Source organism: Python bivittatus, unplaced genomic scaffold, assembly GCF_059951505.1.
Source record: "Python bivittatus isolate LINGU-HERP-01145 unplaced genomic scaffold, Pbiv_v1 ctg000080_np1212, whole genome shotgun sequence".
NCBI lineage: Eukaryota > Metazoa > Chordata > Lepidosauria > Squamata > Pythonidae > Python > Python bivittatus.
Window position 1 is genome coordinate 33,982,550 of NW_028277035.1, and position 12,296 is coordinate 33,994,845.

General features: G+C 40.4%; 2 protein-coding genes across 6 annotated transcripts in view; one reads left to right on the plus strand and one right to left on the minus strand.

The window, feature by feature from the left end:
• Positions 1-5,180, plus strand: part of PKD2L2 (polycystin 2 like 2, transient receptor potential cation channel) — a 38,106-nt gene extending 32,926 nt beyond the window's left edge. The window contains exon 15 of one of the 2 annotated variants that reach the window (XM_025166211.2): positions 5,043-5,180. The gene's annotated coding sequence lies outside the window, so the exon portion shown is untranslated. Of the gene's footprint in view, positions 1-1,615; positions 1,754-5,042 lie in introns of those variants that run through there. The other variant, XM_088133803.1, reaches the window with a different exon arrangement.
• FAM13B (family with sequence similarity 13 member B) overlaps positions 1,700-12,296 on the minus strand; it is a 76,523-nt gene continuing 65,926 nt past the window's right edge. For all 4 annotated transcript variants that reach the window (XM_088133800.1, XM_088133801.1, XM_088133799.1 and 1 more), the window contains one exon: positions 1,700-1,864. In XM_088133800.1, the coding sequence (XP_087989926.1) occupies positions 1,747-1,864 (118 nt within the window). In that variant the 3' untranslated portion in view covers positions 1,700-1,746. The remainder of the gene's footprint in view (positions 1,865-12,296) is intronic.

Below are 12,296 nucleotides of genomic sequence, written 5' to 3' on the forward strand. Positions count from 1 at the left end.
TGATTCTGAAGTGGAACCAGTTTGATCACTCACTTTATAAAAATATTGGGATCATATAGATTTAAGCATTATAAAGGAGGAATATATTATTTAAAACATTTAAATAGTGCATATTGACATTTTGCATGTGGTATATAAAACATTCATGTACAACACTATACAGTACACATAGGTTTTGATGTTTGATGCACCAGTGTTTGCAGATTGATGGGAAAGTAACTGAAATGTACATTGTACAATGAAGTTGAACAAAAGCCACGGAAAATCTCCAGATTAATTCCCAATATTGTAATTCACTATAGTCCACTAAAACCCTTCAGGCTGTATAAAAAGGCAAAGCATCCGAGTATAAATTCATTTTAATGTTTGTTTTTGGGTTCCAAAATTACATGCCTAGAATTACAATAAAAATGAGAAACACAACAAATAGAAGTATGGAGTCTCTAAAATCTACTTTCTACCTATTACATGTTAACACATCAATCTGATGAGTTTACATGCCATTTATTTCGCTAAGTTCATTTTCTGGTCTTTCAGAAAGCAGTGAAAAACAACTTGTGTTGGCATTAGCTGTTCGTAACACATGCAGCAAATAGGCACATGCAAAAACATGGCCACAAGACAAAATAGATCCGGAAGGTATTCAACACTTAGGACTCAGTCCAGTCAAACCACAGATGCAGGACCTACGTGCAAAGGGATTCCATATAAGCCCTTTTCCTCTGAACTATATCTCATAGTAGGTACTCGAGTCATTTAGAAGGATTTTTGAGTGCAGATTTAAAAGAAAAACAGTAGCCGCTGTTGCGTTATTTATACTAGGCAAAGAAAATATCAGAAAGAAAAAGGTCTTGGTTCTGAAGCTTTGTCATGCAAAAATCGTATGATACCTGCGTGAGACGGATCACTTCTCTTTCCATTTCTGTGAATGGAAGTAGAAAGGCTTCTTTCAAAGCTAGCTCTGTCCATTTTGTCCAACACATTAATTACATTAATTGTAGCCCTTGGTAAAATAAGTTTATTTCAGATACAGCAAAAGTGGTGTAAGCTTACTGAACTGTATGAATCTGAGCACCAACACAAGGGTAAGATGCAGTCTCCAATTCAGACCACACACTGTCACCAGTAGACAATAAATAGAAATTAACAGTAATGTAAGTCTTCTAGGCAATATGTGATATAAATGTTCAGGTTTTTCCAAGTTTTAAAAATACAACAAGCAAGGTCACTTTCTGGTTTGTCCATTGTCATCTGAAACTGAAGAACATACTTTATATTTCAATATCCGTCGATCATTCTATATATGAAAGATGCCATTTGCAATCAAAGTTATTCCACAGCAGTCCTCTGAAAGGCGTTTCAGCTCCTTTTTGGTGTTCAGGAGTATGCTTAATTGGCTGCCATTGTTTTCCATACTAAAAAGGCAACAGAGGAGTTCAGTGTAATACTAATAAATGTAGATGAAACCAAGTTAGCAGGTCCAAAGTTTTTGAATGATTCTAGAATAAAAGTCTTTTGAGAACAAGATTAATTTGTAATTTTTTAAAAATGAGAAAAAAACTGTAAAAGTTGGGCAGATCGAGTCTCAATTTAAAATTTTTCATTAACTCTCTAGATAGGACCTACCTGCCCTTCTAAAGTGTACAAAAACTGCATTCTTTCAACAACGCAAGACAAAAGAGTACCCCTAACAGTACTATGGGCAGCATATGAAAACAACTGTTCATTGTTATGAAGAAACATAATTTATTTTGATGGATCTTGTTTGCTGATAAGGACTTCAAGAAGACGCAGTTTAGCTTTAACTTTCTTGTACTCTCTATACTCATCAAGCATGGGTCCACGATCTTCCTTCTGAACATTCCTGAAAAAAATAAAATATGTTGTTAAAAAATCTTGGCCAGTTTACTTTTTGAAATAGACAGTGGAGGCATCCAAGTTAAGTTTTTCACCTCTACAAATTTGATAAGAATGAATAGTCATTCAAGATTCAGATAGGTAAACAGAATTTCTAAATAATTAACTAACGATAAATAAGCCATGCCTTAGATTTGGTTCTTATGACCACCTAGACTACTGAAAATGGCTAAGCAAAATTGCATTCACTTCATTTCATAAAACTGACTAGAACTACGCTGGTATCTTATGAATGTTCAGCACAGCCAGATGTAAACTTTCTAGAAATTTTGAAGCTGTGGGGAAAAACTTCACCCCAAATTAACAGACCTTTAGAGAAAAACTGGATTTATGCAGTACTTAAACATTTTTAGCATGATAGACACAGAGATAAATAGATACAAAAGCTAGTTCCAATATCTACCCAACTCTTAGTTCTTTCAGGCCTGGCTCAAAGTCAACAAGAGGAAACAAGCCCATGACTGAAGCAGAGCTACAGTCGTGTGAAAAAGAAAGTAGACCCTCTTTGAGTTCTATGGTTTTACGTATCAGGACATAATAAAAATCATCTGGTCCTTAGCAGTTCTCAAAAGTAGCTAAATACAACCTCAGATGAACAACCACCCATGACACATAACACCATGTCATCATTTATTTTACAAAAAGAAAGCCAAAATGGAAAAGCCTTGTGTGAAAAACTAAGTACACCCTTACTGCTTCCATAGGTATGAAGAGGCTAAGTAGCAGCCAGGTGCTGCTAATCAAATGCCCTTGATCAATTGATCATCAGCAAGTGTGACTATCTCTATAACAGCCGACGTTCTAGGAGTTTGCTGGTCTTGAGCATTGAGGTGTGTGTTAACCCAATGCCAAGGAGTAAAGACATCAGCAATGATCTTAGAGAAGCAATTGTTGGTGCCCATCAATCTGGGAAGGGTAATAAGGCCATTTCCAAACAATTTAAAGTCCATCATTCTACAGTGGGGAAGATGATTCACAAGTGGAAAACATTCAAGACAGTTGCCAATCTTCCTAGGTGTGGACGTCCCAGCAAATTCACCCCAAGGTCAGACCGTGCAATGCTCAGAGAAATTGCAAAAAATCCAAGAGTTACATCTCAGACTCTACAGGCCTCAGTCAGCATGTTCAATGTTCACGTTCATGACAGTACAATTAGAAAAAGACTGAACAAGTATGGTTTGTTTGGAAGGGTTGCCAGGAGAAAGCCTCTTCTCTCTAAAAGAGAACATGCAAGCATGGCGTAGGTTTGCCAAGTTGCTTCGGAACAAATCACAAGACTTCTGGAACACTGTCCTTTGGACAGACCAAGAGACCAAAGTGGAGATGTTTGGCCATAATGCACAGCACCACGTTTGGCGAAAACCAAACACAACATATCAGCACAAACATCTCATACCAACCGTCAAGCACGGTGGTGGAGGGTGATGATTTGGGTTTGTTTTGCAGCCACAGGACCTGGGCACCTTGCAGTCATTGAGTCAGCCATGAACTCCTCTGTATACCAAAGTATTCTAGAGTCAAATGTGAGGCCATCTGTCCAACAGCTAAAGCTCGGCCAACATTGGGTCATGCAACAGGACAATGATCCCAAGCACACCAGCAAATCTACAACAGAATGTCTGAAAAAGAAAAGAATCAAGGTGTTGCAATGGCCCAGTCCAGACCTCAACCCAACTGAAATGCTGTGGCAGGACCTCAAGAGAGCTGCGCATAAACAAATGCCCACAAACCTCAATGAACGGAAGCAATGTTGTAAAGAAGAGTGGGCCAAAATTCCTCCACAATGATGTAAGAGACTGATAGTCATACAGAAAAAGATTATTTCAAGTTATTGCTGCTAAAGGTGGTTCTACAAGCTATTGAATCATAAGGCGTACTTAGTTTTTCACACATGGCTTCTCCATTTGGTTTTCTTTTTGTAAAATAAATGATGTCATGTGTTCTTGTTCATCTGAGTTGTATTTACCTACTTTTGAGAACTGCTAAGGACCAGATGATTTTTATTATGTCCTGATATGTAAAACCACAGAACTCAAAGAGGGTGTACTTTCTTTTTCACATGACTGTAGGTCTTTCTGTTTTCTTTATAAAAACAAATGTTAGTGTATCCTGAAGAAAGGAATGTATTCTTGTCCTTGAATCAAGAGTTTTACTATACAGTTGCCCTCCAGGTACTGGAATTAACTGATTAATTGTAATAAGTCAAGAGTGAGCAGTGATACATGAACCTTTTCTCTTTTTTTAATAATATCTTTATTAGAGTTTTACATAGTTAAAAGCTAATACAGAATTAGAAAAGATGTACAAACAAAAAAGAAGACATATAAAAAGTGACTCCCCCTCCCTCCAAACAAGTAACTTACACCTTCTCTAATAGTGGGGGGGGGGACCTCTTCCCATTTCTTATCACTAAACAATAACCAAATTACAGAAAGATTCATCAATCAATCTTACTCAGCAAAAATATTAAGAGTACCAATAGTAATAATCTATATATATGAACCTTTTCTTAACTATTGTATGTATCACTTAAACAGAAAAGAAAACACTTTCCTAAAGTTTTCTGGAATTTTTTTCCATGGCTTTACATTGTAGCACTACTTGTTATCTAAATGCAGTGAACATCTTCTTTGCCAACTTAACCTACAACTCTAATGGGCCTATTCTATCTACAGTCTGCAATTTTTCATCTTGCTGGCTGATCTACCAACAGAAACAAATAGGTCCCCAAAGGCCTTTCTGGACCCAGCTCTTTGGGGTCTTCCCTCCAACATACTGTTTTTTAAGGGATGGTCAGTAAGAAAGTGGTATATCTGCAGCTACAAAATGTCCTAGAAGTAGAAGATTATTTGGGGCCCAAGCAGTCAGGATTCAGGCCCAGGCATCAGACTGAGACGTTGGTCATTCTGTTTTGTTGAAATTTGGTTTGAAGTTTCAATGGCTTTTGCTGCCACTAATCATGGTATATTTTTGTATTGACTGCAAGGGCTGTGGACTGGAAGCATTGTTTAAAGTGTCTCTGCTCTTTCCTGAGTGGACAGTTCCAATGGTGATTAGCATGGCACTTCCATGTGGAGGCCCAGAGGTCTTGATTTTCTTTCCCCTATTTTTTTTACTATCCATAGGAGACCACTGAGAGAAGTCATCAGTCAGTTCCAGGTGCAATAACATCCATACAATTATGATACTCAGCTGGGTACTGCCAGGGATGCTACAGAAGCCTTGACCTGATACCTGTAGGCTACTGAAGCCTAAAAAGGATAAAATAAGATCAAATTAAATCAAAATAAGATGGAGTTGCTGATTGTCCAAAATCTCTCTGGTTCATAACTCTGGATGGGGTGGCACTCCTCATGAAAAGAGCACAACCAGGACTTAGGTGCCCTCCTGTACTTACAGCTGCTGCTAATGTCTGGGTGGGTGCAGGCTGCGTTCAAGAGGGATGAGACAGCATGGTGATAACCAAGACCTTCATCACCACCTGAAAGTACTACTGCAGTGTGCTCTGTTGCAGGGCTAGATTTGAGGACTATTAAGAAACTACTATTGGTGTAAAATGCAGCTGTCCGCTATAGCTACAGTGGGGCAAAAACGTATTTAGTCAGCCACCAATTGTGCAAGTTCTCCCACTTAAAAAGATGAGAGAGGCCTGTAATTTTCATCATAGGTATACCTCAACTATGAGAGACAAAATAAGAAAAAAAATCCAGAAAATCACATTGTCTGATTTTTAAAGAATTTATTTGCAAATCATGGTGGAAAATAAGTATTTGGTCACCTACAAACAAGCAAGATGTCTGGCTCTCACAGACCTGTAACTACTTCTTTAAGAGGCTCCTCTGTCCTCCACTTGTTACCTGTAGTAATGGCACCTGTTTGACCTTGTTATCAGTATAAAAGATACCTGTCCACAACCTCAAACAGTCACACTCCAAACTCCACTATGGCCAAGACCAAAGAGCTGTCAAAGGACACCAGAAACAAAATTATAGACCTGCACCAGGCTGGGAAGACTTAATCTGCAATAGGCAAGCAGCTTGGTATGAAGAAATCAACTGTGGGAGCAATAATTAGAAAATGGAAGACATACAAGACCACTGATAATCTCCCTCGATCTGGGGCTCCATGCAAGTTCTCACCCTGTGGGGTCAAAATGATCACAAAAACGGTGAGCAAAAATCCCAGAACCACACAGGGGGACCTAGTGAATGACCTGCAGAGAGCTGGGACCAAAGTAACAAAGGCTACCATCAGTAACACACTACGCCGCCAGGGACTCAAATCCTGCAGTGCCAGACGTGTCCCCCTGCTTAAGCCAGTACATGTCCGGGCCCGTCTGAAGTTTGCTAGAGAGCATTTGGATGATCCAGAAGAGGATTGGGAGAATGTCATATGGTCAGATGAAACCGAAGTAGAACGTTTTGGTCTAAACTCAACTCGTCGTGTTTGGAGGAGAGAGAATGCTGAGTTGCATCCAAAGAACACCATACCTACTGTGAAGCATGGGGGTGGAAACATCATGCTTTGGGGCTGTTTTTCTGCAAAGGGACCAGGACAACTGATCCGTGTAAAGGAAAGAATGAATGGGGCCATGTATCGTGAGATTTTGAGTGAACACCTCCTTCCATCAGCAAGGGCATTGAAGATGAAACGTGGCTGGGTCTTTCAGCATGACAATGATCCCAAACACACTGCCCGGGCAATGAAGGAGTGGCTTCGTAAGAAGCATTTCAAGGTCCTGGAGTGGCCTAGCCAGTCTCCAGATCTCAACCCCATGGAAAACCTTTGGAGGGAGTTGAAAGTCCGTGTTGCCCAGCGACAGCCCCAAAACATCACTGCTCTAGAGGAGATCTGCATGGAGGAATGGGCCAAAATACCAGCAACAGTGTGGGAAAACCTTGTGAAGACTTACAGAAAATGTCTGACCTCTGTCATTGCCAACAAAGGATATATAACAAAGTATTGAGATGAACTTTTGATATTGACCAAATACTTCTTTTCCACCATGATTTGCAAATAAATTCTTTAAAAATCAGACAATGTGATTTTCTGGATTTTTTCCCCCATTTTGTCTCTCATAGTTGAGGTATACCTATGATGAAAATTACAGGCCTCTCTCATCTTTTTAAGTGGGAGAACTTGCACAATTGGTGGCTGACTAAATACTTTTTTGCCCCACTGTACCTGTGTTGATGACACCAACAGTTGGTATATTTAGGCATTGCTGTCTTTTACTGAATACTTTGGTTTTACGGATGACCAACTTTATTTGATTACTCTGTACTCTATTTTGTTTTTGTAAACCACCACATCATACACTTCAGAAGTATAGAAATCCAGTCAGTCAATCAAGACTATCTGAACAAAAGTTCAGAAGAAGCTATGATGAATTATTCCTCATGTGTTCCAATGTACTCTTATATTATGTTTTGGTTCTATTTATACAAATCCTGAATTCTTCTTTCATGTGGAAAATAATATTGGTTGTTCTGTCCACTATCACAGTGATTTAGGTAGAGAATGTAATTACTACTAATATTGCAGCTGATCTCTATAGATACTGAAATAATATGCCTTTCCCTCTTTCTGGTTCTCCACTGACTGAACCTGTCAAAAAGGCCTGACTTGAGGGGCTTGATGGGTCCAAACAGTTTTCTGAATATACTTGGGGAGTTCATCATCTTGCTAGTTGGCAACAGTATTGAACCCCTGCCAACCTTGTGAAATATGAAGATTCCCTGGCAGATAGCACTATCACTCCGAACACCCTTCGCCTCTTCAGAGAACCAAATCATCCTTTTAGTTTATTAGGGAACAATGAGTAATGAAGTGGATGAGATGGCAGCTGAAGTGCAAGTGGAAGAATTCTCAGGATAAATTAGATTGATCTTGAATTAAGGCATATTTAAACTTCTATTGTGCAATAAACGAGAGAGCAAAGAGGGCTTATTGTGTTTCCATTATGTCTACATAGAATAAGCTGATATTACTCTTCTGTATTGTACAGCATCTCCTCCACCAAGATGTTGAAAAAGGGGGAATTAAACTATTTGCATAATTCTTTGCAGACAGAATCAACTGCAGCTACCTCAGCTTCTGGTTGGCGAGATTATCTTCTTTATCTAAAAGGCAGCAATTATAAGAATTCTGATGAACAAATCCTTCCTTGACTCGGGAGTGCTGTATACAGGTGGTCCTCATTTAGTGACCACAATTGGGACTGGCAACTTGGTTGTTAAGGGAAGTGATTGCTAAGTGAAGCTGCAACTGTGCTTATGATCTTACTCCAGCTTCCCTTTGTTTTACAGGCCTGTGAAGGTTGTAAATGTGTTTATTTCATTTACACAATTTGAATGTGAGGATTGGTTGCAAAGTTACTTTTTCATCACTGTTGTAATTGCGAATGGTCGCTAAACGAGGACTACCTGTAATTATATACAGACTGATCTCAATTATTCTATTTCTTGGTACAGTGTCTAAAAAGTTGATGGTCTCCCAACTCCAGAAGTGTAGGACTGATACCAATTAATTAGATGCACTTAAATTGGGCTTCTGACTGAGAATGCTTTGGTAGCTTTGATAGATGACCAACATTGGATAATTAACATGGGGAATATGGCCCTGCTAGTTCTCCTTCACCCCTTGGGAGCTTTCAGTACCACCAATCATAATATGCTTCTGGACCACCTGGGAAGACTGTGCCTTGCAGACAGTTTTATAATGGCTGTAGTCTTGCTTTTGGGTTGTGTCCAGAAGGTAGTCCTGGAACTATTGTTCAACACCTAGCTTGTTTATCTATGGTACTTCAGAAGGCTCTATTTACTCCCACATTTCATTCAACATCTACATGAAACTCCAGGAAGATCATTCCAAGCTGTGGAATGGGTTATTATCCATATCCCTATGATACCTAGCTCTACTGCCACCTAATTCAAAGAAGCAATCAGTATCATTAAAAGTTGCCTATGCTGCATCATGGGCTGGTCGTGGCGAAGGGGCTTGCGTAACTCAGTGAAGCCATGAGCTATACCATGCAGGGCCACCCAAGACGGACAGGTCATGACAGAGAGTTCTGACAAAATGTGGTCCACTGGAGAAGGAAATGGCAACCCACTCCAGTATCCTTGCCAAGAAAACCCCATGGACAATGTTAAAAGGCTAAAAGATATGATGCCGGAAGATGAGCCCCTCAGGTCGGAAGGTGTCCAATATGCTACTGGGGAAGAGCGGAGGGCAATTCCAAGTAGCTCCAGAAAGAGTGAAGCGGCTGGGCCAAAGCCGAAAGGACATTCAGCTGTGGATGTATCTGGAAGCGAAAAGAAGGTCCGATGCTGTAAAGAACAATATTGTATAGGTACCTGGAATGTAAGATCTATGAACCAAGGCAAGCTGGATGTGGTCAAACATGAGATGACAAGATTGAACATCGACATCTTGGGAATCAGCGAACTGAAATGGACGGGAATGGGTGAATTTAATTCAGGTGACCATTATATCTACTACTGTGGCCAAGAAACCCTTAGAAGAAATGGAGTTGCACTCATAGTCAATAAGAGAGTGGGAAAGGCAGTAATGGGGTACAACCTCAAAAACGACAGAATGATCTCAGTGCGTATCCAAGGCAAACCATTCAACATCACAGTAATCCAAGTCTATGCCCCAACCACTGATGCCGAAGAAGCTGAAGTTGACCGGTTCTAAGAAGACCTACAACACCTTCTAGAACTAGCACCAAAAAAAGATGTCCTTTTCATCATAGGGGATTGGAATGCTAAAGTAGGAAGTCAAGGAGTAATTGGAATAACAGGCAAGTTTGGCCTTGGAACACAAAATGAAGCAGGGAAAAAGCTAATAGAGTTCTGTCAAGAGAACAAGCTAGTCATAGCAAACACTCTTTTCCAACAACACAAGAGACGACTCTACACATGGACATCACCAGATGGTCAATACCGAAACCAGATTGATTATATACTTTGCAGCCAAAGATGGAGAAGCTCTATACAGACAGCAAAAACAAGACCAGGAGCTGACTGTGGCTCAGATCATGAGCTTCTTATTGCAAAATTTAGGCTTAAATTGAAGAATGTAGGGAAAACCACTAGACCACTCAGGTATGACTTAGATCATATTCCTTGTGAGTACACAGTGAAGGTGATGAATAGGTTTAGAGGATTAGATTTGGTAGACAGAGTGCCTGAAGAACTATGGACGGAGGTCTGTAACATTGTACAGGAGGCAGCAACTAAAACCATCCCAAGGAAAAAGAAATGCAAGAAAGCAAAATGGCTGTCTGATGAGGCATTACAAATAGCTGTGGAAAGAAGGAATGTGAAAAGCAAGGGTGAAAGGGAAAGATATAAGCAACTGAATGCAGATTTCCAGAGAATAGCAAGGAGAGATAAGAAGGCCTTCTTAAATGAACAGTGCAAAGAAATCGAGGAAAACAATAGAATGGGGAAGACTAGAGATCTCTTCAAGAAAATTGGAGATATCAAAGGAACGTTTAGTGCAAAGATGGGCATGATAAAGGTCAAAAAAGGCAGGGACCTAACAGAAGCAGAAGAGATTAAGAAGAGGTGGCAAGAATACACAGAAGAACTATACAAGAAAGATCTTAATGTTCCTGATGTCCATGCTGGTGTGGTCACTGACCTTGAGCCAGACATCCTAGAGAGTGAAGTCAAGTGGGCCTTAGGAAGCATTGCTAACAACAAAGCTAGTGGAGATGACAGTATTCCAGCTGAGTTATTTAAAATACTAAAAGATGATGCTGTTAAAGTGCTGCACTCAATATGCCAGCAAGTTTGGAAAACGCAACAGTGGCCACGGGATTGGAAAAGGTCAGTTTACGTTCCAATTCCAAAGAAGGGCAATGCCAAAGAATGCTCAAACTGTCGCAGAATTGCACTCATTTCACATGCTAGCAAGGTTATGCTCAAAATCCTACAAGCTAGGCTTCAGCAGTACGTGAACCGAGAACTACCGGATGTACAAGCTGGGTTTCGAAGAGGCAGAGGAACTAGAGATCAAATCGCCAACATTCGCTGGATCATGGAGAAAGCACGAGAGTTCCAGAAAAACATCTACTTCTGCTTCATTGACTATGCAAAAGCCTTCGATTGTGTGGATCACAACAAACTGTGGCAAATTCTTAAAGAGATGGGGGTACCAGACCATCTTACCTGTCTCCTGAGAAATCTGTATGCGGGCCAAGAAGCAACAGTTAGAACCAGTCACGGAACAACCGATTGGTTCAAAATAGGGAAAGGAGTACGACAAGGCTGTATACTGTCACCCTGCTTATTTAACCTATATGCAGAGTACATCATGAGAAATGCCAGGTTGGAAGAATCACAAGCCGGAATTAAGATTGCAGGGAGAATCATCAATAATCTCAGATATGAAGACGATACCACCCTAATGGCAGAAAGTGAAGAAGAACTAAAGGGCCTCTTGATGAGGGTGAAGGAGGAGACTGCAAAAGCTGGCTTGAAATTCAACATTAAAAAAACTAAGATCATGGCATCTGGACCCATTAATTCCTGGAAAATAGAAGGGGTAGAAATGGAAGCAGTAACAGACTTCATTTATTTGGGCTCCAAGATCACCGCAGACGGAGACTGCAGCCATGAAATTAAAAGACGCTTGCTCCTTGGGAGGAAAGCTATGGCAAACCTAGATAGCATATTAAAAAGCAGAGATGTCACCTTGCCAACAAAGATCTGCATAGTCAAAGCTATGGTTTTTCCAGTAGTAATGTACAGAGCTGGACCATAAAGAAGGCTGAGTGCCGAAGAATTGATGCCTTTGAACTGTGGTGCTGGAGAAGACTCTTAAGAGTCCCCTGGACTGCTAGGAGGTCAAACCAGTCAATCTTAAAGGAAATCAACCCTGATTGCTCATTGGAAGGACTGATAATGAAGCTCAAGCTCAGATACTTTGGTCACCTAATGCGAAGAGAGGACTCTTTGGAAAAGACCCTGATGCTGGGAAAGATTGAAGGCAAAAGGAGAAGAGGACGGCAGAGGATGAGATGGTTAGATAGCATCACTGAAGCAATGAGCATGAAACTGAGCAAACTCAGGGAGGCAGTGAAGGACAGGAAGGCCTGGCGCAATATGGTTCATGAGGTCATGAAGAGTCAGATACGACTTAACAACTGAACAACAACAACAACAAGTAATTATTGTTGGTCAATAAGAAACCGGTCTCAAGAGAACAGATTCAACCTGTTTGGGATGCGGGTTGCATTCCCCTTGAAGAAGTACATCTGCAGTCCTGATTTTCAGCTGTCACTGGATTCACAGGTGACAGCTGCACCAGAAGTACATTTGCACAATTATGTTTAGTGCAGTAGCTATATCCATTTCTAAACTGGT